The 27,131-nt window shown below is 44.8% G+C and overlaps 1 protein-coding gene across 1 annotated transcript in view; it reads right to left on the reverse strand.

Annotated features, from left to right (window-relative positions):
- Positions 1-27,131, reverse strand: part of LOC138296717 (cytochrome P450 2K4-like) — a 304,271-nt gene that overhangs the window by 127,600 nt on the left and 149,540 nt on the right. Inside the window, exon 5 of the mRNA XM_069236118.1 lies at positions 8,465-8,638. Coding sequence (XP_069092219.1) covers positions 8,465-8,638 — 174 coding nt within the window. The remainder of the gene's footprint in view (positions 1-8,464; positions 8,639-27,131) is intronic.

Below are 27,131 nucleotides of genomic sequence, written 5' to 3' on the forward strand. Positions count from 1 at the left end.
AAGAATGGTTAATACAATGTTCCTTATGAACTTTTTATGAAATGTCACATACTGTCAAGAAATTTAAGAACCTTCTAGAATTATGTTTTCAGAACAAAAACATTGCCTCATTACATGAGGACAAAAGGTAATCTGAACGTTCCCTGGAAAACAATAAGAATTGTACTAAGGACTTAACATGCACATAGAATGTAACATCTTGAATTTAACACCTTTGCAGAAAATTCAAAAGGCCCTGGATAATCGTGTTCTCTTCAGGAGACACTACACATCAAAAGTTTTAATTGCCATGAAATGATCGCGCAGACTGTAAGTGATCTGAACATTAAGGTTTAAATACGGGAAATTAATTGCGCACACTGCCGATTCCAACAAGTACATGCAAATGCCATGAAATGACCGCACACACTGTAAGCGGTCTGAACACCTAGATTTAAATGTGGAAAATGAATTGCGCACACTGCCGAGTCCAACAAGTATTTGCAAATACCATGAAATTATTGCGCACTCTGTAAGCGATCTGAACATCAAGGTGTAAATGCGGGAATGAATTGCGCACACTGCCGATCTCCACAAGAATATGCAGATGCCATGAAATCATTGCGCACTCTGTAAGCGATCTGAACATCGAGGTTTAAATGTGGGAATGAATCGCGCACACTGCCGATCTCAACAACAATATGCAAATGCCATGAAATGATCGCGCACTCTGTTATCGATCTGAACATCAAGATTTAAATGCGGGAATCAATCGCGCACACTGACGATCTCAACAAGAATATGCAAATGCCATGAAATGATTGCGCACTCTGGAAGCGATCTGAACATCAAGGTTTAAATGCGGGAATGAATCGTGCACACTGCCGATCTCAACAAGAATATGCAAATGCCATGAAATGATCACGCAAGTCTTTGCCGATCAGAACACCAAGATCTGAATCAGAGCAATGATTTGCGTACTCTGAAAGTTTTTACGAGTAGGCCCCACAATTCAAGAGTCTCTTAGAACGGGGTCGGGCCCAGCCCGACCTCCGTCTTACCACCCTGCTCAAGGATCACCAAAAGAATGCGGGGCAGGCCTGGAACGCCAAGGTAGGCCTCCGGAACAGGAGCTCAGGAAAATGCTGCTGCTCTGCACCGGGACCTCTGAATAGTGAGCACGTGGAGCTGGGCTGGCTCCCTTATATAGAGTCTGGCCCAGCCCAAAACCACACCCAGTCATGCTGCAGGGAAAGCTTCTAGAAGGTCCTAGAAAGGGACCACACCCTGATACACTCTGTAAGCCTGCAGCAATACCTTGCAAATGAACATTATTTGCAAACATCATTAATAGTGGTTTCAAGGTAAAACTCTGCAATGCAAAAGGTTAACAAACTGCATATAAACACAATGCATGAATTATGCTCTTTCATAAAGACTGGGTTTTTGCATTTTAGTCGCCTGTAGAGCGCGCTCTGCCCTGATGTTGACACCTACCAGCACTTATTCAGGCCAACCCGTTGCATGTCACACTTGCAGACATGAGCTGTATGTTCCATTATCTTGCATGACAAACATTCTTTTTTGGATGATTGCATGTTTGTTTATTTATTTTAAATTATTTCTTTGTTGCTTGATTTCATAGTTGGAACTGGTCTTCTTATGCAATTAATTTTTTGTTATTTTATAATTACCTTTTTAGCCATAGCACCCCACTGCCTTTGTGGCATGTGTTCTTTTATCAATTTGCCTCAAAGAGCCTGTTTAAAATACCAAAGGTAAGCCAGCCAGTGTCCGTCTATGCCAAGGACATGGCGATTGTGGGGGATTGTGCCTTGCATGAACCCAATCTTATTCCTTTACATAGCTGGCCATCTCGAGAACCAATGCCCTATATTTTGCAGGAACTGCTTTGATTCAAGGAAATGTCCCATTTGCGATAGGCTAAGTGTCCGCATATGATATACAGTAGCACTACTCGAGCAGGCAAGACAAGAGGGCCCATGTGTGCACAAGTGATCACATGCAACCAGTCTAGAGTCTCTTACCCAAGCAGAGCAGCAGCTGTCTCTTAAATTAAAAGGCGGGCATTGGCAGTTAGCTCTCAAAACCATTTTACCATAGCTTACAGTTTGTGACTCAGTGAAATTCATTAATTCAAAAACTGGGTGATCCAAAAGCAAACATCTATTGGGTTAAGTGGATCAGAATCCAATTCTTCGCAGCCAATGCACAGCATCCTAAATATCTTTAATTAGCTTAATATCAATAACAACAAGGCGACTGTCTACTGATTTTAAACAATGTCAAATTCAGGGCACCATGCCTGAAGAGATACTAGTACATTTCCATTATATACTGTATCCCATTCAAACTTAGCTGCTTATTGATCAGAGTGAATTCTTTAAAACAAGATTTCAATTTGATGGTTAACACATAGAACTAGCTTTCACTGCATACTCTTCCTGACATACAAATGACATGACCATCAGGTTGTAAAATCTTTCATTGAGCTCTTCTGGGTGCATGAGGAGGTGGACTTGCAGCACTTTTTGAAGACCACCTCACCTTTTCCCTAGAAATAATATAGGACCAGATATACCTTGAATTGATAACTGACCACGGCTTCCCCTCCCCAACCTCTGCTACTAAATGATTGTTGTGTTACTACTACCCATATCTGTAGCGTACATGTACTGAGGTTGCACATTTAGTTGAATCAAATAGTCATAAACACAGCAGCAGAACTGGAGCATACAGGCAAACAGTGAGGCACATGATAACAGTGCAAGAGTATAATGTCAGGTTAGCCAGCCTGTCACAGAGTCTAGTGGACAACAGTGAGACACATTTCAGTGGTGCAGAGATTCACCGTCCAAAATGTGAGATTAAATATAAAAGTGTGGGAAAAATTGTCTACACAAGAAGCTATTATCATGTGTCAGTTCTTCGCTCTGCTATAGTTAGCAGTCAAGTGTGGATAACAAACTAAAGTTCCCAGAGATCCCAAAGAAGAAAAGACTAATGAGATTTGAGTTAGTAATGAATAATGAGACCAATTGGATAAACACTATTGTGAAAAGCAATTTTTTTCTCACATCTCCCAAACCACTGTGCAGCAATTTGCGACACCAATCTTCACCCAACCTTTCTCCCTAAATCACTATGACAAAACCCATATGAAAAATCTACCTATTGACATTTGATCTGCCCTTAAACATGGCCTGACTGAAACTTGCTTCAGTGGCAATTCTATAATTTCCCTAGATGACCTTCTTCCCACATCACCTTAGAAAAGAGGGAATAGGGAACACAGCTTTAAAAATGCTCCCTCCAGCTGGAGGGGGGCAGGAAAACATCTGAATATTGCTCCCGTTCACGGGGTGCAGGTTTTTTATCTGCTCCCTGTGGGCAGAAGCAATGTCGGCTCCTGCTGGATGTGGGGAGCCAGCTGGGGCCGTGGGGGCACTGGGTGGGCACTAGGACACACACCATTTGTTGACCGCGCCAGGGGAATGGGGTCCCTGTGCCGATTCTCCCCTTTAGAATATGGCCAGGCCCCGGAAGATGGGGTTCCCCAGGCGGAAATTGGCCCGGGGAGGATGGGCAGTGTGCCCCCTTACCCACAGAATGTGCAGGGCCCTAGGGGCCCCAGGGCCTAAATCGGCCTTTGGAAGGAGATTGCTTGCTCCCCCATTAAATATAGTGCCAGGCCCTGGGAGATGGGGTCCACTGGGCCAACATTGGCCTGGTGAGGGAAGATTTGTGCCCCCTTCCCCAAAAACTATGTTGCTGGGCCTCAGGGGATCAGGTCCTTTGGGCCCAAAGTGGCTTGTGGAGGAGGCCCTGGTGCCCTCTTCCACCTAAAAAATGCACTGGGCCCCAGGGTATGGGGTCCCCAGGGACAAAAGCGGCCCAGGGACAGCTCTCTGGGTAGGATGCCTTTGTGAGGGGGGGATTGGCCAACCCCCGGCACCCATCCAAACGCTGTACACAGAGAGGTTTTGATGCATGTGGGTGGTTGGCCGCAGAGCCTGCCCCTGTGGCCAACCCCCCAAAGGCAGCCAACCTGTGGCCTCCCCGGGCCACTTTTGGCCCATGAACCTCATCCCCCGGCGCATTTTTTTAGGATTAAAGTATGGTAATTAAATATTACTTTATGTTAAAAAAAAACCTAGAGGTTCACTGAAAAAAACAAAGTTTACAGGGATGATCTAGTTAGGAAATAGCACTAAAAAGCTAAAGCAATTCACTGAAAAAACTAAAGGTTAAAGGGACATTATACTAGAAGGTTACAATGCCGGTAAAGTTAGGTTCAGATGTTACACAAACCCATAGAAATTCAGCAGTTATAGTTATTTATCTAAAGTAACAAAAGTTGTGCCCAAACGTAACTATAACTCACATCTTTGCAATGCACTTCTAATTATCCCACATATTACATCTTCTATGACATCACTCTTGATATCACTAAAACATCTGCAGTTAAATTATTGATGATACAACTGTGCATAGCGGGCCGTGAGTTATACCTTCGGGCATGAGTTATAGTTACTTGAGATACCTTTAACGATAACTGCTGAAGTTCTATGGTTTGTTTGTGTAAAATCTAAACCTAACCATAGTTTTCCTCTGACCTTTGTTTTTTTAGTGAATATGTATATGTTCTGGTTACACAGCAGGTACCAGAGTCATGTTTTGAACCATACTCATGGTGTACTATGAATGTGTGTGGCATGGTGTGAACGAATAAATAAATAACAAGCCACCCTTTCACAATAGGATATTATTAGGGACATACTGATCCTGATGAAACTACTGGATTGGGGTATGTGGCAGAAACTAGTTGATCATGCTTAAGCACCAAAGAGTAATGCCATACAGACCAATAAAAAAATACTGATGTAGCACCACCTAGGCAATTTTAAAGATTGCCTCATATAGATCCCACACCATTTCCCTTGTAAGGAAAGAGGTTGCAGCATGAGCCCACCCTCAAAGGATCGGGAAGGACTCAATGATGAAAAATGTCACTTGATAACATTCAATGAGTGAGAGTTTGTCTGAGAAAAACATCTTGCCCCATATATACAGAGGGCCCGCCTTAGATGATTCGTGGTTGACTCTTGCTTGATTGTGACCTCAAAGCAAAGAAATTGCTCTGTGTATGTGAACAACACATTAGAGCCCACTTTTTACTGGGTAGTAGTATACAAAAATGTGAGGCGATAATGGCAAACTTTGTGGGATCTTCAAACAGTGCAGGGAATCAAACTGAACACAATTTACATTATCTGTAAAGGGCATTCTTATGCCCTATCACATTTCTCCATAAAACAGTAAATTAAGTAGTATTACATATTATGCAGAAAGGTGATATGATGCTTATCTTACCTTATTCCTTGGTTTTGTAAGAACTATATTTCTAGGATGAATCCAATAATAAATGTCAGGGAATTCAATGTCATGGTTTTTAATTGTGATTTCAAGACTGAAAGTTATAAACCGGCTAATCTGGATCTTCAAGTCACATGCATACACCTTCCAATATCAATATATTCCACATCTTTAAAATATCTTCAGTTTTGGAGGCATGAATTGATTTACTGTTATATGTTTCCCTTCTGGTCTTCCTATAGCTCCTTGGTGCTTTACCAAACTATGAAAAACATAGACCACAGCTCTTTCATCACCAGGCATTAGAAGTGTCATCTAGACTGACAACATTTTCTCCAAGGTTCGTATACATTTAATTTTGCAAAGTTAACATTTTATAGGTTTGTGACTCTGCTACGTCAAGGTGCACTCAGGTCGTTATGCTCTTTCTATTCTCTAGGCCAAGATTGTCAATATAGGTAAAGAACCAAAATAAATCTATGGTGTTTCTTAATTTCACCTCAGCAGTTAGGCAGGCTGCTGGGCCTTTTAGTTTCAATCTAAGAAATATTTCCATGCCTGTCACACTACTGGGCTCCACGATGGCTAACAAGTCAGCCACTATGGGACAGAAGGCTATCATACTTCGAGAATATTCCTTCAGAGCTTGAGGCCTTTACACGTGGATACCTATAACAGCACCTCCATTTCTGCTCCAGTCCCCAATCTTGTCTTAGTGTCACCTGCCAGCCTAACAAGACGGAGGGCAAGACGTGGCTACTTCTCAACTGAAGGAATGTGTTTTTGGAAGAAGCACATCTGCATTTTGTTAAGCACGGCTTGCAGGTTCTTTTGCAAGGATTTGAGAAACCCAAGGCACTTATTCAATTCTTCTTCATATGGAAAATCAGAGAGCAGTTAGTTAAATACACCATTTTGGAGGAATTAATTTAAATTTCTCAGAAGAACTAGCAAAATATTTGTGACTTTACAGTATGTCCTTCCAATCAGAGTATATTCCGGGAATACAGAACAAATTAGCAGACAGAAACCCGAGCAACTGCCTAGATTAGACTGAAAGGCAAAGCCATCCTTCTTTTTATTAAAAAAAATTTTCTTCAAGGACCCTCTGACAGTAGATCGGTTTGAATAATTTCTAAATTTGCAGTTACTTCATTTCTTCGCCTGAAAGCATCCAGAGAGTCTGGCTATGTAAAATAATGGTCAGAGTGAGTACATTCGGTGTTTCCTTCTATTCTATCACGGGCCCAAACCACAGGTCAGCAGGAGAATTTGCTTATAGATACGCCCTTCTGCTGAGCTTGAATGTGGTTGAAATTCGTCCGGAATTGTCAGTGAATTGTTCTGCCACTCCTATCTGTGACAAATCTCCAAGTGGAATGTTACAATCTAAGAATCAGTCCGTCATGCCAGGGCAGTTTCGGATCACCGAGAAGATGTCTTGGTCTATTTGCAGGGAAGCTGCAAGTCTCATTCAGAATTCATGGGCACCAGGGATGAGGCCTAATTAGGCCAAAACAAGTCTAGGGTTCCTTGGGCTCCTCCTTCAAGTGGTCCTGGTCTGGCAGTTCGAGCTGTTCTGTTCTTATCTGAGCAGAACCAAGAATGATTTACATTTGATAAGTCTAATCTGTTTAGAGTGGCATAGTGGCTAAAAAACGATGTACTGGAATGAGGCCCTAGTTGAGGAATAACATCCATCACCTTGATGTTTGTTCCAGTTTAAACCTTTAGGGTGACTGATATGCTCAGATATGGCTCCCATGCGCATTCTGACAAAGTATTCAAAATATGGCAGTAGGGACTGGACTGTGGAGTGGAATTGTGGGTGAAAAACGTAGGTCTTGAATGTTCCCCCATTTGGTCGAATCGATCATGTCTTCCGTCTTTCTTCTGCACTCTATGTGTGTGGAGCTTTGCTCTCTACCTGTTTTTGGTCAGGAATGGTAAAGAAATTATGCCACACAAAAGTGGTCAGTGTTTGTAGATTGATGTAGTAATAACCGTAATTAAAAATAATTGAACTAAACATTTTGCATTTTAGTAAAAAATTAATTACATCAAATAAACAGATAATATTTAACAAAATGTATCATACGTAATATACAAATAAAAATGTTAATATGAGTGGGATTTGTTATTTATTCTTTGTGAAATATTATCAAGAAATTAAATAAATATATTTAAATCAATTATTTATTTAAGGCATTTAATTGAATGAGTTTGAGCTAGTATGCTGTAAAATTCTATTTTGTGCGTTCCATTTTTAATAAATATCTGCAATTATTTTAGATTTGTATTCTTTATTTAGCATGTTTTTATATTTTAAAGAATAATAAATGTTACTATTTTTCCTATCGTTTTTTATGGGGAAATTCACATGGCAGTGATGGACATCTTTAGTGTGTGCATGAAAAGATACTAGTAGTAACCTGACATCTGTACATTCACTCATTGATGTCCACACCCTAAACTGATGGGGTGGAGACATGTTAATTTCCAATTAGGGGTAAATCTACACTTACAAATGGAGACTAGCACAAAAGTGTAGATTTCCACATCGGTGTGGGACTGCATTTACACATGAGTAAATTTACATGTGTAAATTTATATTTGCGAATGGGCCCCAATGAGTACAAAAGAAGAGAACAGAACAATAAATGTACATTAAAACGGAACAGCATGCTGAGGAGGGACAGTGGCATGGATGCAGTACTGCAAAATTTCAGACACTGATATAAACTTGGGTAGTCAAAGAAACGGAGGGTGGACCGAGAAAAGAATAAAAAAAACACAAGCATCTTAGGGAAAGACGGGAACCCGATAATACAACAGAATTCAGCAATATGGACTTGTCCCATGACTCATCAACAAAGGAAAGATAATGAGTAGGAAGACAGGGGATCTACTTTGTGCCATAAAAGAAAACTGGTGAGTGCTGTAGCAGTTCTACACAGAGAAGGTACTTTCAAACAATATTTGCACCAAACGTCCACCCCTATAATTGTTATTACTTAAAACAATCGATAAAATATTTTGAAGGCTATAGAAATGTGGAAACCTGAAAAATATGTATGAGTTACCTTACCTCTTTCTGTTTGGCAAGAAAGACATCAATGTAACTTCTTTTGTCATTTGCATCTAGTTGTCCAAGGTGTTCGACAAATGTATTTCTTATAAATGAAAGAAGTTCTTCAACATTCTTTAAAATGGTTTTGTGACTTCCAGGTAAGAATCCAATGAAAGGAAATACATTATATAACTAGAAAATTAAAATAAAATAGAAAAATCATGAAATGTATTACTTACATAAATCATGTATATATGTATTAACACTTACTGATTTAAATCCCAAAGCATTTCCAGCAACTAGTATTCATACAGAGAAACACCTTAAAGTACTCTACTTGAATGTTACAAGCTTGCCATACACTCATGACATTCAGTTGTATCAAGAAAGGGTGTTACATGTATTAATGTATTCTTTGACATGTGAGGTGGACAGTTGCCTGGCAGAAGGGGGAGAATAAAGGTTGATTGCAATACGCCCCAAGAAAAAGTGCAGCATTGTGAAGTATTGATTAAGGTCTACCCCAACATCATTGTGAAATGAGCAGACATATTTATTAAATTGGTATGCTTACTTCACAACGATTTTGGACATCTACCCCCACCTCCGCTGTTCTGTGCAGAGATTTGTGCCCAGTATATGTCTGAGTAGTAAATGTGGGGGTCCCTGGGATGTAGAAAATGGAGAACTGTTACTACTAAATGACAGGGTGTTAGGGAGGGCTAAGGAACACTTAATAAGGGGTAAGTAGAAGTTTAGGGAAGGACATACAAATACGAACAGCCACCCACAAAGCATAATCTCATTGCTTTTCACAAACTGCATCTCTGGAGTTACTATAGACAAAAAGGACCCAAAACAGTTATAAATGTACTCCAGACAGTTCTGGAGTAAGTCCAGCACCACACATAGCCAAACACTGACACTGCAACCTCATCCCATAATAAAATATTGGAGCCGAAGACTTAAACTAGAAGTCAATAGAATATAATGCTAAATTGAATTATCTTATTATAGCTGTTTAAAATATAAATAAATGCATTCAATGTTAAGAACAAATAAAGCATAAATATTAGAATATTATAAAACATTAATGTAACTTTAGTTTAAAAATAATTACATTTCTATATGTAACCCTAAATAACTTTTAACATAACGAATAAATAGTATATTTTAGATTGGAATTTAATTTTTATTTACATATTAGGAAACATTTTCTAACTTTTATTTACAATATAATAATATTTAATAGGTAAAAATGAAGTTAATAATGCTATATCTTTTCTCCTACATTTAAAATAAATAATTTAAATTGATTTACATTAACATGAAACTATTTTTACTTATTTATTTTAAAGTTTTATAAACTTTTAAACGTTACCCTACATTTTACCATAGGTATAGCTCTGCCTATGTGTGAAAAGTTACAGGTAGTAGCTTTATGCACATAAATTAAGTGGGGCCATGTAAGTCTATATTTTTGAGTAACTTTACAATTCTAATAGTGAATAGCCAAAAGTAGTAAAGTTACTCAAAAGCATGGGAGTAAACCTACACATGTAGATTTATTCAGATGTAAGTTTACCTTGGTGAATATGTCCCAGAGTCCATAGATGATACTTCATTCTTGATTCCTGGAGAATAGGCCAAGTACAAAGCCAATTTAAGAGTCATGTATGAAAGCTGGGATCACTTGTTTGAGTCTAGTTCACAAAATCTTCTAAACTATTTCTTTGTTTAATAATAAAATGAATCTATAGCTTAGGCATCTTAACTGCTGTTTTCCCTCCTTAGGTAGTAGAGGTATTAAGACATTATTGGATCTCAGACCCAGGGTATTTCATACGTTCACCTCCATAAATGCCTCATACAATATAAGTGCTATCTGTCCTTTGCAAATTAAAAAAAAAACCTGGATAACTCTCTTCTCCATGAGATTTGCATGTGGGAAAACCTGATAAGGTTTCAATAATTTCTTCTATGGTAATACTGCTACTTAACGGATCTCGGCCCTTGTCATTCTATGTAAGTAAGTTTAATGTGCTGATGAAATCTGTTCCTGAGACTGTAAGGCTATCCTCTTTTTAAATATATCAGTCGTCAAAGTACTTAACAAATGTGTCCGTTATATTCTCAGGGCTTGTCAATATTCTGTCTTGTAAGTTTTCTATTACAAAGATGGCTAACTGTGTTTCCCTTTGTTTTAACTTGAATGTCAATATCCTACCTGCCTTCTCCCCTTTTTCATAGTGTTTTTGTTTCAGCTTCACTAGTGACCTCTCAGCTGCATTGGACTATAAAATCTTACAAGCCATCTTCTCCAGCTGCTGCCTAAATGTCAAAGATGGGTTCAGATTGTATTCAGTCAACAATACTGCTGTAGGAAGTTGGCCAGGTGTGTGGCGAGCACCTATGTGATGGTGTTATTACCTTATACCAGGTCAAGGTCCAGGTAACCCCTGTTAGTGAGGTGTAGGCAGTGTCAAGAAAGCCAAGGCTCTCTAGAGGTAGCTGTGGATGAGCAGCCAGGACTTAGCTAGGAGACATGCAAATCTTATGCAATACCACTCCAGTCACTCAGCACTTACACCCACGAAAGAACCTCACAGTGTTACACAAATAAAAGTAGTTTATTATGGAAACACAAACACTAAAATACTGTATATGTAATACTCCACTATTATATACAAATTAGAAGTCAGTGATTAGCATAGAAAGCAATAGCAAACAGTAAAACAATAGAACGTTGTGAAAGCCATAGTGGGAGACCAAACCATATACTAAGTAAGTGCAATGTGAAAGGCAGGCCCCCACCCAAGGAAGTGGAATCTGCAGAGGGGAGCTGGAGGAACTAGGAACCCCAACAGGTAAGCACCAGGGTGACCCCAGCGACCAGGAGAGAAGAGGTAAGCACCTGTTTTTTCCCCAAACCCACAGGTGAAATTTGGAAAACGACTGTGCAAGACCCAGGCAAGACTGGAAGAAACCAAAGGTAGATCCTGACAGAAGAGGTCCTACAAAAGAAGGTGACCAAGTACAGTTCCAGTTGGAGTGTCCGGTTGTGGCAGGAGCCACTACCCACCCTTCTGGAGATGCAGGACCAGATCGACGGTGGGGACAAGGAGTCAGCTGTGCAGCACCAGAGCACGAGAGAGTTTCAGAAGTAATGCAGATGACGTCTCATGCTGGAAGAAGAGTTGCAGTCAGTCTGTGGTGTCGAAGTTTGACCATTGCTCTAGGCAAGACTACTGGTTTAAGGATGACAGCACTTTTGTTTGTAGGTCACTATGCCAATCCTACATCAAGAAGCAACTGTCGGCCCAACCTTCCCCGCTCACAAGCAGTACCACACCAAAAACTCTGAAAGTAAAAGGTGATTTGTGGCAGCCTTTACGCATGGACTCAAAAAAGTGACATCTCAGGGGAGTCTGATTAAATGGAGGTTACCCTTTTCTCACATGAGCAACAAGTCTCAGTCACACACAGGCAAGGAAGGAGATGCAGTAAAGTTTCAATAGGTTTTAGTAACAAGACTGCAATCTACTGTGAAATGCATGGGCTTCAATGATTAAGATAATGAACAATGCAAGAAATAGAATTGTAAAAAAGGAGAGTCATGGAATATGAAGACCCCACCATCTTGCAATAACATATTGAACAGGTGTGAAATTGGCCCTAATACCCTAGCATGGAAAACCTAATCTCTAACCTAAAAGGGAGGTATGTGTGTTAAACCTAATCTGCCAGTACCATGTCCACGAGCATAGCTCCCCAACCCTTGTTACCTAAGAATGAGGTCTCTAGATCAGACTCTTTGGTGACACGAAGGCTGGGTTGGCACCAAGGCGACATGTAGCACAGATAGCGTTGATGGCATCTAGCAGGAATCCCTCTAATGGCCTTGTCTGTGTGAGATGTATTTATACAGATCTAGTAGGACCCCTGACACAAGTGTTTTCCCAAACAATAGATAAGAAGGCATGCTTGGGGCAGCAATTATATAAACAATTTCCTTAAAAGCACATTATGTTTACTGTCACACGTAATGGGAAAGTACATGATGCGAATATCTATGTCTATCATTTGGTTTTTGACGCTGATAATGATTCCTTCACAGAAATGACACTGATAACATGAAATCAAAACATCTTCTAACTAAAAACATGGCAGCCATCTTAAAGGAAATAATTAAATAAATGTGCTAAAACAGAGCAAGCTAAGTAGGTTAAAAGTCACTAGGTAAAGGTGACACAGGCCTGCAAGCCAAAAGCTAAGCTAAACTTCTGATTCCCATTAAAACTAAGTCAGACTCACTACACCCTCCCCATTGCCATAACAAGTATGACTCCAGAGAAGGGACATGAACCGAAGCTAAAATGCTCTGAACTAAAAAGAAGCTGAATATACTGTTAAAATCTGCTTTAAAACCTGTTAAAAATAGCTAAAAACACACAGAGATAAAATGTCCACCATGACAAGCACAGCTTGCCAAAGTTAAGGCAATTGTAGCATAACCTTTGAACTTTTTTAGAATGAGACCAATGGTCAAATCCACCTAACAATAGTCAAGATCTTGAAGAAAGACTTCAAAGTCATCTAAAGGAAGGGCATCCAAGAATAAAGCCACATCGTCAGATGTTAGATTCATGACAGGATTGGCAGACGGATCCACGGAGCAGAAGTGTGCAGCAGCCTCAAGCACAGGACAACCTGCAAGGGCAGCATCATCCAAACTGCCAAGAGGAGCCGGATAGTCCACCAAGAGCGGCTCGTAAGTGGCCTTGCGTAATATCCGCAGTCTCATGGGGCACAACCGTGAATTAAATCTCATCGGGAACACCAGCAGTTCTTGGTCCACAGAAGTCACTGGCGGAACATCAAGACACACCAAAGGTAGATGTTCAAAGAGGCACCAGGTGCAATGAAAGACTGGCTGCACACACCGTAGGACTGGTTGGAATGACAAAGACCAATCACGCTCCAATTCTTCCAGCAACAGAGCATCAAAGTACTGCACCAAGCGATGACAGTACAGCTGGGCTGGTGGTAGTAGCTCCATCACTCCGCTCAGGGGGGAACGCACAGCCACTGCGTATCAGGAACAGCAGCAGTAGTATCCCGCCGATCAATGCCAAAGTCACAGGAAAGCCGCCAAACACACTGGAAAAGAGCGAATGGATAGCTGAATGAATGACCAAGAAGGCAGTTTGGAAGATGGACACAATTCCAGACCTGACAGCCTTAAAGAAGTGCACAATCCCTGTAGTGCTTAAAGCATTGAATATTCTGGATACCAGCTCTACAAAGTGCTTGGGGAAGTTGGTATTTAATAAGGATTGTATCTAAGTTGATGATCTCGCTATCTGGAGAGCATACATCTCTCTAGCTGATGCCAATACAACTTGTTTCTGAAACAGTAATGCCTATAGTCTTCTCAGCTTGTCATTATTTACATTAGTAGTATCAATGTGAGGCCACATTTTCTGCTACTCTTATCTCTTGTGTGGTGGGGAATAAAACATCTGCAACATGTTACGATCTTAGAAACTGAAATTGCGTAGGCAATTCCTGGTCTCATACCGCAACAGCTTTGTTCGTTCAGGACCACATAACTTCTATTTGAAAGAACATTAAATTCTGGACGAGTCAAAGGGACGGGAGTACCCTCCAGAAAATAGGCCAAGTTCATGACCGCCACATTTCAATGGCCATTAAGGGACACCTGCTTACAGATCATTGAATGACTAACAGTAGTCTCACATTCACTTCCGCTGAGAAAGATCTCTGTTTCGCCCTTCAAACAATTAATTTCAAAGGGCAACTCCCACTCTTCTTTAAGATAGGTATTGCCTAGCTGCTCACATCTGCCCACGGCAAGATGTTTCAAGCACTTCGAAAAATGAAAGGTGGAAATCAGCAGATTTATAATGCCATGTACAAATCATACTGACAATGGACTTCCTGCAACAGTGAAAAGCTTTTAAAAAATTTCTATATGAAGTATGGTGAAACTCGCTTCCCTTTTAGCCATTGTCTGATGTTCCTTGGATAAATTGAAAGCAGCAAACAGTTCTCTACCATTAATGTACTTCCATGGAATGTGGCCATTTTTCAAAGACTGTAATGTCCAACCTAACTGCATGATGGAACACAGTTGATTTGCCCATGGTGTAATAGGGACATGTCATTCTGTATGATGTCTATCGCAGATGACACTATATTATTCAGGGAGTATATCCTGTTGGACAGAGTATTCATTCCATTATCGACAACAGCTAAAGCCTTTTCCAGATTTTCCTTGTCTATCTGCCTTAAACGCGCAGCTGCATCTATTTGAGAGAGCTTCCATATTTCATTGTAAATGGCATAGATGAATCTTTTAGACCGTGGCTTTCTTGGACCTAACAAGAAGTCCTGTATTCTATATCTTCAGATAGAGTATGGAGATGTTCCTTAACTGCTGCTAAGGTGTTAGTCTGTAACCACTGTTGGCACAGTTTTTCCACGCTGTATGTAGTAACTATACCCGAGTGTTGACCCGAGACAAAGCGAGGGTCCGGCCGGCTATTCTTGAAACCCCCTCAGGAACTAACAAAACGCACCTGACACCCATTTGTGTCTATTGGCCACAATAACCATCTGCCGGAACTAGAAAGTGAAGAATTATAAGACCAGCCTGAACCTTTGCATCTAATTCTTCCCCTGTGACGTTGAGGAAGGACTGCCAATTGGTGAATTTTGCCGATACTGGGCGCATTCATTTCTTTCATTTTTTCTAACACTAGACACAATGGGGGTTATTCCAACTTTGGAGGAGGTGGTAATCCGTCCCAAATGTGACAGATTTACCACCAGCCGTATTACGAGTTCCATAGGATATAATGGACTCGTAATACGGCTGGTGGTATATCCGTCACTTTACCGTCACTTTTGGGACAGATTACCACTTCCTCCAAAGTTGGAATAACGCCAAATGTCTGTTGAACTGTATCATTTAAAAAGATAATTTGCACAGGAATAAGGCATGCTCTAAATAAAGCTTCCCTTCCCTGTATTTTTCCAATCTTGGTTCCCCGTACACTTTTTACATCAGTAGTGTTCTTCCAGTATTTGTATCCTTCAACTGCAAGTCGGGAAATAAAAGAATCTAAATAAATCAATTTTGTGTTTGTTAGCACACTGTTCCTAATTTTTGAAGGTGGTAACTTGAAGTAGCACGACTGCATTTTTAACATCATGCCCAGCTCTGTGCTAGTTTGGTACCTTCCTTAGGGGTGATACTTTGTATTTCAGGCTTTTTCAGCTTGGCTCCCAAACTATCCCGTCCTCTACTAGTATAGGTATCCAAAATAATTTTCAGCAGCTGTTTCTCCTGTTCCAAGTGTGGAATCTCTCGTAGCCACTGGCGTATAGCCAGCGCTACTGCTTTCCCTTTAATATTACTAAGTATTATCGAGGAGACTGCGTCGAAATTACACATCTATTTCATCCCCAAATCTAGGGCTGGAGCAGCCCCATGTTCATTCTGCATTTGTTATAACACTTCTGCTCAAGTGTCGGGGACCATGTGTGGTAGTATAAATTGCAGCAATGACTGTACCCCATGTGACGCAGTCATGTTTTTCCAGTGGCCCCGTATGTGGAAACACAGCTTCCATTTGATTTGTTTTCTGGGCTTTCCAGAACGGGATTTTGTCTTGTTCCGTGGGCACTTTGCCCATGATAGAATTTACTGTTTGTGGATTGATCCCAGAAGTAGCCAATTGGTATCCAGCAGGTGCTGGACAAGCTAGTGTTGTGTTCAGAGTTCACATTGTGAACTGAACAAGTCATCTTTAGAGGGTTACTAGCTCATTGTAAAGATTGCGCAGATCAGCTGCCTGCAAGTTTGGTATATCGGGGTGTAGTGCATATGTGGCAAACATAGGCCAAGTTGGTCCATCATTATGTAAGGGACCTAATCTCACGGGTTGTATTACATGTGGGAGGGCGCCATTAAACCAGTTCTGATGTTCTTGAAAAGTAATCAGTATTTCAAGATCATGGTATGCTTGGTACCATAGTGGTACGTTGCAATTCTGAATGTGTGGAATGTGTATGATCCAGGGTCCTCCTCAGGATTTTCTGTTTGGGAAGCTTCCTTGGATTCTACTATGAATGTGACAGCCCCGCCACCTTATCTGTCAAGCCATGTGCTATTAAGTGTAGTGTTAATGCATGTTTCACATTCTCGGAAATGTCTATGGCGTTAGCCATGTTAAAAAAAAGTGTGTAAAGAGACAGAACACATTGGGGAGAAAGTCCTTTTTAAGAGTTCGAGCTCGAAAAACCTAAAGCCTAATTAGGTGTTCCGTGTTCAGCTGAGGATGATCGTCCCCAAGACCACATATGTCTCTGTGTAATGGTACTTAGGGTACCTGTTGTGTGCGATACAGAGATACTCAGGGCATCCGTATATTAGTGCCTAAACACCATCGTTGGTGGCGCCATGTTATAGTTTGACTCTTGCTCTAGGCAAGACTGCTGGTTTAAGGATGACAGCACTTTGTCTATAGTCGACTATGCCAGTCCTTCAACAAGTTACTACTGTTAGCACAACCCTCCCGGCTGACAAGCAGACAGTAAAAGGTGATTTGTGGCAGCCTTTACGCATGGTCTCAAAAAAGCGACATCTCAGGGAAGTCGTGGTTAAACGGAGATTACCCTTTACTCACATGAGCAACAGGTCACAGTCACACACAGGCAATGAAGGAGATGTAGTAAATTTTTCATTAGGCTTTATTAACAAGACTGCAATCTACTGTGAAATGCATAGGCTGCAACAATTAGGATAATAAACAATGCAAGAAACAGAATTGTAAAAATGAGAGTCATGAATAGGAAGATCCCCACCATCTTGTAATAACATAAGATGCGGGAGAGGTGCAAAATAGGCCCGAATACCCTATCATGGAAAACCTAATCTCTACCCTAAAAGAGAGCTAGGTGTGTTAAAACTAATCTGCCAGTATCATGTCCATGAGAAGAGCCCCCAACCCTTGTTACCTTGGAATGAGGTCTCTAGATCAGACTCCGTGGTGACACAAAGGCTGGGTTGGCATCAAGGCGACGTGTAGCATAGATAGCGTTGACGGCATCTGGTAGGAATCCCTCTAAAGGCCTTGTCTGTGTGAGATGTATTTATACAGAGCTAGTAGGACCCCTGATGCAGGTGTGGTCCCATACAATAGATAAGAAGGCATGCTTCGGTGGCAATTATATAAACAATTTCCTGAAAAGCACATTGTGTTTACTGTCACAAGTAAGTGGGAAAGTACATGATGTGAATACCTACATTTATCATTTGTTTTTTTGCGCTGATAATGACGCCTTCACAGAATGACACTGACAACATGAAATCAAAATATCTTCTAACTAAAAACAGGACAGCCATCTTAAAGGAAACAATTAATTAAATGTGCTAAAACAGAGCAAGCTAAGTAGGTTAAAAGTCACTAGGTGACAGGGCACAGGCCTGCAAGCCAAAGGCTAAGCTAAACTCCTGATTCCCATTAAAACTAGGGCCCGTATTTATACTTTTTTTGCGCCGCATTTGTGTCTTTTTTGACGCAAAAACGGCGCAAACTTGCAAAATACCATTGGTTTGCGCCGTTTTTGTGTAAAAAAACGACGCAAATGTGGCGCAAAAAAAGTATAAATACGGGCCTAAGTCGGGCTCACTTCACAAGCCTTAGCAAAGGGAAAAGTCACAGATGAAGAGTTGCAGAGCTGCCAAGGACCAGCAAGGTCCAGGGGGACTTAACCTAAAGAGGGGAGCCCCAGATGACCCTCAGCAGTAAGGAGAGCTCGAAGACGAGAATTCAGACCACAGGTGACTCATAGGTAGCAGGCACAGGAGTCTCAGTGAGGCCCACTCAGTACATCTGAAGAAGATTCCCACATTGCTGGGGTAACAGACAGGCAACCGAGTGAGGCAGGAAGAGGTGCAGGGGGCCAGGGCTACATGGAGCCTGAAGATCCCTTGGAAGAGAAGCCAACAAGCTTTGGTAGCTGCAAGAGTTGAAGTGCACAGGAAAGGCAAGGGCTCACCATCTCCCAAGTTGGACGGCTGATAGAGAGGTCCAAGGGGACCACTCCAGACCAACACCAGTATGCAGGATCTACGCAGTTCTGCAGGAGAGAGGATCCACGCAGCCGGACGTCATTGCAGTTGGTGCCTGTGAATGCAGGGGTGTGACTCCTTCAATCCAAGTGACATTCCTTCTTGCTTCTTTGTGCAAGCTGAAGACTTGTAGTCCTCAGAGGATGCACAGCCAGGGAAATATTGCACTTGCTGGAAGAAGCCAGAGAAACAATGTTGCAGAGCAGAGTCATTGCTGGAGTTGCATATTGTTGGTTCCTGGAGGGTAAAATTGCTGTCCCGGCAGCCAGAAAAGGAAGTAAACAATGCAGAGGAGTCTTGCTGGAATCTTGCACATCAAATCTGAAGACCCACCCTGGAGGGAGACCCTAAATAGCTCAGGAAGGGGGTTTGGTCACCTAGCAGGGTGTCCACCTATCAGGAGGGGGCTGTGATGTCACCTGCCTGACCTGGCCACTCAGATACTCCCAGGAGCCTCTGCCCACCTTGGATTCAAGATGGCAGAATCAAGTGGCCACCTGTAGGAGCTCTGGCCACCACCACTGGGGTGCTGATGGACAGGGGAGAGGTTACTCCCCTTTCCATTGTCCAGTTTCGCGCTAGAGCAGGGACCGGGGTCCCTGGAGTGGTGGAAACTAGTTTATGCAATGAGGGCACCAAATATGCCTTTCAAAGCATACCGGTGGCTTGGGAGGCTACCCCTCCCAAGCCATGTAACACCTATTTCCAAAGGGAGAGGGTGTTGTCTCCCCCTCCCAAAGGAAATCCTTTGTTCTTCCTTCCTTAGCTTGAGCTGGTCAAGCAGCAGGAGGGCAGAAACCTGTCTGAGGGGTTGCAGCAGCGCAGGCTGCCCGGAAAACCCCAGAAGACTGGTGGGAGCAATGATGGAGGTCCTCTAAGGAGCCCGCAGAATGCATTGGATAATACAACCAATACTGGCAACAGTACTGGGGTATGATTCTGACATGTTTGATACCAAACATGCCCAGGTTTGGAATTACCATTGTGTAGCTGGTACACAGTAACCAGGTAAAATGGCTTCCCCACACTTGCGAAGTCCAGGGAAACAGAGATGGAGTTCATAGGGGCACCTCTGCCCATGCAGGGGTGCCCTCACACACAGGTACCTGCACCCTGCCCTCTGGGCAATGAGGGCTGCCAAAGAGGTGACTTACAGTAACAATGTGCAGTGACGTGTAGTGAAAGGGTTCAGGCACCTTTTCACCCAGGGTGCAATGGCAGGTCTGAAGACACATTTTGCATGACTCCCTTGGGTGGCACAATACATGCTGCAGCCCATGAGAACCCCTAGTGCCCCAATGCCCTGGGTACCTAAGTACCATATACTAGGGACATATATGGGGGTACCAGTATGCCAATTGTGGACGAGTAAAGTCCCAAACAACCAAATTTAGAGGGACAGCGCACAGTCACTGGGGTTCTGGTTAGCAGTATCCCACTGAACACAGTCAAAAAATAATGACAGCAGACAAAAAGTGGGGGTAACCATGCCAAAAAGAGGGAACTTTCCTACAACTGCTTTTACCAGCTCAAGACAACATCATTCTTCATTAGTTTTTTTCCAGTTAAGCACTAAGGGCCAGATTTATACTTTTGGGTGCAAAACTACACTAACGCAGTTTTGCATTAAAACGTTTTGCACTGGCTCGCACCATTCTTCAGCACCAGCCAAGCACCATATTTATGGAATGGTGCAAGCCAGCGCAAAGGGTGGGCCAGTGTAAAAAAAAAAAATAACGTTAGCCAGGTGGGGGTGGCAGTATGGGAGAAGGGTGTTTTGCACCAAAAAATGACGTTAGGCTGGTTAGAGTAAAGGAAAATGACTCTAACCAGCCTAGTGTTATTTTCTGACGCAAAACCATCCATACCACATGACTCCTGTTTTAGAAAAGACAGTGTTGGACCTGGCTTTTTGACAGGGTCATCCCCAAACTTTTTGCCTCCTTCCTCCTATTTTATTTTCTGACCTGTTGTTGTTGGCTTTTAACCTCTGGGCACTTTACCACTGCTAACCAGTGCTAAAGTGCATATGCTCTCTGTATAAATTGTACTATTGATTGGTTTATCCATGATTGGCTATTTAATTTACTTATAAGTCCCTAGTAGAGTGCACTATATGTGCCTAGGGCCTGTAGATTAAATGCTACTAGTGGGCCTGCAGCACTGGTTGTGCCACCCACTTCAGTAGCCTCTTAACCTTGTCTCAGGCCTGCCATTGCAAGGCCTGTGTGTGCAGTTCCACTGCCACTTCGACTTGGCATTTAAAAGTACTTGCCAAGCCTAGAACTCCCCTTTTTCTACATATAAGTCCCCCCTAATGTGTGCCCTAGGCAACCCCTAGAGCAGGGTGCTGTGTGGGTAAAAGGCAGGACATGTACCTGTGTAGTTATATGTTCTGGTAGGGTAAAACTCCTAAATTCGTTTTTACACTACTGTGAGGCCTACTCCCTTCAAAGGCTAACATTGGGGCTGCCCTCATACACAGTTGAAGTGGCAGCTGCTGATCTGAAAGGAGCAGGAAGGTCATATTTAGTATGGCCAGAATGGTAATATAAAGTCCTGCTGACTGGTGAAGTCGGATTTAATATTACTGTTCTAGAAATGCCACTTTTAGAAAGTGAGCATTTCTTTGCACTTAAATCTTTCTGTGCCCTTCAATCCACGTCTGGCTAGGTTTAGTTGACAGCTCCTTGTGCATTCACTCAGACACACCCCAAAAACAGGGTACTCAGCCTCACTTGCATACATCTGCATTTTGAATGGGTCTTCCTGGGCTGGGAGGGTGGAGGGCCTGCCCTCACACAAAGGACTGCCACACCCCCTACTGGGACTCTGGCAGACAGGAATAAACTGAAAGGGGGCTTGGTGCATTTCTTAGACACTCTTTGAAGTCACCCCCACTTCAAAGGCACAACTTAGTATAAAACAGGGCCTCTGCCCTACCTCATAAGACACTTGCTGGAGAAGAAACCTGAACCAGAAACTACATCCTGCCAAGAAGAACTGCCTGGCTGCTCAAAGGACTCACCTGTCTGCTTTTCTACAAAGGACTGCTGCCTTGCTGTTGGCCTGCTGCCTTGCTGAACTCTTGTCTGGCTGTAAAAGTGCTCTCCAAGGGCTTGGAAAGAGCTTGCCTCCTGTTCCCTGAAGTCTCAGGACCAAAAAGACTTCTCTTTTTCACTTGAACGCTTCGTGCGGCAAAATTTTTGCTGCACAGTTTGTTCCGCGGCGAGAAAAAGGGCACACACCGACACCTTCGGGACGACTGGAACTTCGACGCACGGCCTCGCAAGGACAACTCATCCCGACTTCCAGAGGAGAAATCGACGCGACGCCTGCCGTGAGAGCGGAACTTCGACACGCAGCCGGAAAACAAGCAGGAGAATCCACGCACAGACCCGGGACATCTGGTAATCCCCGCGACCCACAGAAAGAGACTGTCCGCGTGCCGGAAAATGACGCACGACTTCCCCGTGTGAAAAAATAACGCACACACCATTTTTCCACGTATCTCTTCTTCTGCGGCCCTCTGCGGAGATTTTCCACCAGAAACCAGGTACTTTGTGCTTGAAAGAGACTTTGTTTGCTTTTTAAAGACTTAAGACACTTTGGGGGTCATTCCAACCTCGGCGGTAAAAGGCGCTTACCGCCGTTCAGAAGACCGCCATAACACCGCCGCGGCCGTGGTAAACCGCCACGGTCATTCTGACCCACAACAGGCAAACCGCCAAAATACAGATATCCACAAAAGTCCGCCACACCAAAGGGCAGCGAGAAACTGGCGATGACCAAACCTCCCCGTCACGCCAACAGAAATACGCCCACACTATCACGACACACGAATCCACGCGGCGGTCTTTCAACCGCGGTATTCCATTGGCGGTACACACCGCCGCGCTCAACATACACACACACTTACAAAATACAACCACATTGGACAATTCAAAATACACACACCTGAGACACATACACACACCACTCCCACACACCCAATTAAATATAAAACACACACCCACATCACCCACAAACCTCCACTCCTAGAGATTCGTGAACACGCACCGAGAAAAGACATCCGAGCACCCAGACGCCCAATTCACTGTCACCCAGCAATATTTGCACGCACTTCACACAACACAATACACATCACCACACTTAGCACCACACAATCCACCATACACATCACCCACACCACCCCATGGCACCGCAAAGACACCCCAGGTTCTCTGATGATGAACTCAGGGTCATGGTGGAGGAAATTGTACGAGTAGAGCCACAGCTGTTCGGGGCACAGGTGCAGCACACCACCATTGCCAGGAAGATGGAGCTATGGAGCAGAATAGTCGACAGGGTCAACGCTGTGGGACAGCACCCAAGAAATCGGGACGAGATCAGGAAGAGGTGGAACGACCTACGGGGGAAGGTGCGTTCCATGGTATCCAGGCACAACATCGCGGTGCAGAAGACTGGCGGCGGACCCCCACCTCCTCCCCCAGAATTTACAACATGGGAGGAGCAAGTCTTGAACATCCTGCAACCTGAGGGCCTCGCAGGAGTAGGCAGGGGAATGGACTCTGGTAAAGCAAATCTTAACTACTTCTCCCCGCCACCCCACCTGCATGCCAACTCATACCCCCACCCTCACCCTCACCCCCATCACATCCTACTCCTTGCAACTGTCTCACCATCACAACCCACCCATCCCAACACCTAGCCCTGCATGCGTCCACAAAGCATGGACACCCATCACCTAAGCATGCCCACTGCACATACACATACAAACCCCCCCACCAAACACCGTCACAACAGCCCCCACAAGGGAATGCCAGCACTGGGGTACACGGGCACCCACCCATTGCACGCTATGACACACACAGAAGCAATAACCATGCTTTTACACCCCTGCAGGACCCGAACGCCACGACACCGCGCAGGAGGGTCCACAAATGTCCCCTCCACCCCCAGAAGAGGCCCACAGTGAGGACAGCAGCTCTGTCTCCCTGGATCTAGATGACCAGCCCGGTCCACCGGAGACCTCGGGACAGTCGGTTCCCCTCACACAGCCACAGGCCACAGTAGACCTTCCCCCCTCTGGGAACACCAGCACAGCACCCACCCAGCGGGCCCATACCTCTGTCCCCAGGACACGTCTATCAGCGGTGTGTCCACCACTACAGTGAACCCAGGCTAACCCACCACCCCAACAACAACAGGGACCTGGTGGCAGTGGTAGTGGGCACACGGTCCAGGGGACAGAGGCCCAGGGAAACAGGGGAACTGGGAGGGCTGCTGTGCGACAGGGGGGGGGACAGGCCCAGGGAACCCACTCTCCACGAGGCCCTCTCCTCCATCATGGGAGCATACCACCGCTCCGAGGAGACGATGGCGACGGTCCTGGCCAGGTTTCAGGAGATCCAGCTTCTGCAGGAGGAACAGTATATGGGGTTCAGGGAGGAACTAAGAAACATCAGTTCCCCCATGGGTACCATCGTAGTGGCCCTGCATGAGGTAGTCACGACATTGCGGGACACTGTGGCACCTCAAAGGGCCCCTGACACTAGCATGCACCAAGAACTGCCTACCACCTCCGCCGGCGCTAGTGGACAGGAGGCCCAGACACAAGACCAACAGGCCACCAGAACCCCACCCCCTGCAGAAGGAGAACCACTCTGCAAGCGGGCCCTGAGATCCAGGAAGAAGACAGAGTAAGATGTCAAGACCCCGCCAGCAAAGGATACCGCCCTGATTGTCAACCCACTGTCCCACATTGTCACCCTGTCCAACCTTAAACTGCCCCTGCTCCACTTCCCACAGGCATTTGGACAATGCACCTGTGAAACTGATAGTCTGGACTCTGCCATGGACAATCCTCCACCCTCACCCCTCACCGATTTGCAACCACCCATCCAATTTAGAGCACTTGAATAAAAACACTTATTGCACAAAACAATCTGGAGTCTGGCTGTGATTTAGAACAAATGTATTAGACATGACCGTGCCAAAATGTTCATTCACATTGTGATGGCAACAAACCGCTGTCACACAGCTGTAGTCCATGGGGAAACAAAGCAGATGTCACGCAGTGAGGCCCACAGCTCTGAAAACGGAAGGGAAAGTCACAACACAGTTAGCATACACTGGGGGAAAAAGTCAGACAGTAGAGAGGTAGGAGTCTTTAAGTAAATGTAATATGCCGGTGTCTACTCTTACCTGTGTGCCACTGAAAATACTGCTGTATTACAGTGTTCCTGTTCTCTATGTCGTCCACGTCGGCTTCCTCCTCTTCACTCTCCACAGGCTCCACAGCTGCTACAACACCACCATCTGGACCATCCTCCTGCAGAAAAGGCACCTGGCGGCGCAAAGCCAGGTTGTGAAGCATACAGCAGGCCACGATGATCTGGCACACCTTCTTTGGTGAGTACATTAGGGATCCACCTGTCATATGGAGGCACCTGATCCTGGCCTTCAGGAGGCCAAAGGTTCGCTCAATCACCATCCTAGTCCGCCCATGGGCCTCATTGTACCGTTCCTCTGCCCTTGTCCTGGGATTCCTCACTGGGGTCAGTAGCCAGGACAGGTTGGGGTAACCAGAGTCCCCTAATAGCCACACCCGGTGCCTCTGGAGTTGACCCATCACATACGGGATGCTGCTATTCCGCAGGATGTAGGCGTCATGCACTGACCCAGGGAACTTGGCATTAACATGGGAGATGTACTGGTCAGCCAAACACACCATCTGTACATTCATCGAATGATAACTCTTCCGGTTCCTGTACACCTGTTCACTCCTGCTGGGGGGGACCAAAGCAACATGTGTCCCATCAATGGCACCTATGATGTTGGGGATATGTCCAAGGGCATAGAAATCACCCTTCACTGTAGGCAAATCCCCCACCTCAGGGAAAACGATGTAGCTCCGCATGTGTTTCAGCAAGGCAGACAACACTCTGGACAACACCTTGGAAAACATAGGCTGGAACATCCCTGATGATATGGCCACTGTTGTTTGAAATGACCCACTTGCTAAGAAATGGAGTACTGACAGCACCTGCACTAGAGGGGGGATCCCTGTGGGTTGGCGGATGGGTGACATCAGGTCTGGCTCCAGCTGGGCACACAGTTCCTGTATAGTGGCTCGGTCAAGCCTGTATGTCAGTATGACATGTCGTTCCTCCATTGCCGACAGGTCCACCAGCGGTCTGTACACGGGAAGATTCCTCCATCTCTTCGCATGTCCCAACGGACGGTGCCTATGAAGGACAACAGCGAGCACAGAGTCAAGCAACCCACAGGTACGTAACCACAGCTTGCACATAGCACGATTCCCAATGCATTGAATGGCTTGTATGAGTGTTGGTGCATGGCCTAGGTATGTGTGACGCAGTTGGTAATTAGGCCATGTGGGCCCTTGAAATGGCGGCTGCCTGACCTGTGAAGTGCGACAGTGGGATGTGAGGTCAATGCGCTGGCGTGGCACACTGCGGCGGCAGGCGGTCGAAGACCGCGGCGCTAAGCCGCATTGGTTAACATAGAACCCTATGGGTTTCAGGAGCCAATGACGATGTGCGCCGGCGGTCGCGGTACGCACCGCCGCGGTACGCACCGCCGCAGGCGTGACCGCCATTTTCTATCTGCTTAATCACTCTATACCTGATCTTCGACAGGAGAGGACCTACACTGCAAGTGCTGCTGTGACCTCGGTCTGGAAGAGACAATGGCTCATGCGACTGGGGAAAGGGCCCCTGCCTTCACTGCGGAGGAGTTGGAGAAACTTGTGGATGGGGTCCTCCCCCAGTATGCGCTACTCTACGGTCCTCCAGACCAACAGTTAAGTACACTGGGACCATGCTTAGTGGGCAATGCCTGGGTTGAGTCGGGTGGATGAAAGATGGTGGGGAGGGGAGCGATTGAGGCATGCATCAAACGACAGATGAGAGCATGTGCCACATGGCAAGGGTGGGGATGGGGGGCCACTCACATCGAGAAAGTCGCGATTTGGCGTGCCATCGCCAAGGACGTCCGGACCCTGGGGGTCCACAAACAGACGGGGCACCCACTGCCGGAAGAGGTGGGAAGACATCCGACGCGGGAGCAGGAAGACGGCGGAGGCTCTGCTGGGGATGGCCTCCCAATGTAGGAGGGGTGCCAGTCGTCAATTGACCCCCCTGATGTCCCCGATCCTGGGGGTGGCCTACCCCGATTTGGATGGGCGCATGAGGACATCACAGCAGACACAAGGGGGTGAGTACAAATACATTCTGCTGACTTTGAGCGCAGTGGAGGTGTCTGGGTGGGGGAGGAGGGCTGTGGGTATCCCTAGGCCAGGGCGATTTCTGTAGGCTAGGCCCCTCCATAAGGCATGGCCCTGTGCCCCCGCCCCCACCTCTGTAGGGTGCCAAGTACAGGTATCCATGGCCCTGTGTCATCTATGTGTGCAGTTGTCGTCCATAGGCTTGTAGGCCATGTCCCACGGATTGCGTAGTGGACCCCAAGTGCACGGCGTAGTGCAGGGTGCTTCTGTGT

This window comes from Pleurodeles waltl, chromosome 5, assembly GCF_031143425.1.
Source record: "Pleurodeles waltl isolate 20211129_DDA chromosome 5, aPleWal1.hap1.20221129, whole genome shotgun sequence".
Taxonomy (NCBI): domain Eukaryota; kingdom Metazoa; phylum Chordata; class Amphibia; order Caudata; family Salamandridae; genus Pleurodeles; species Pleurodeles waltl.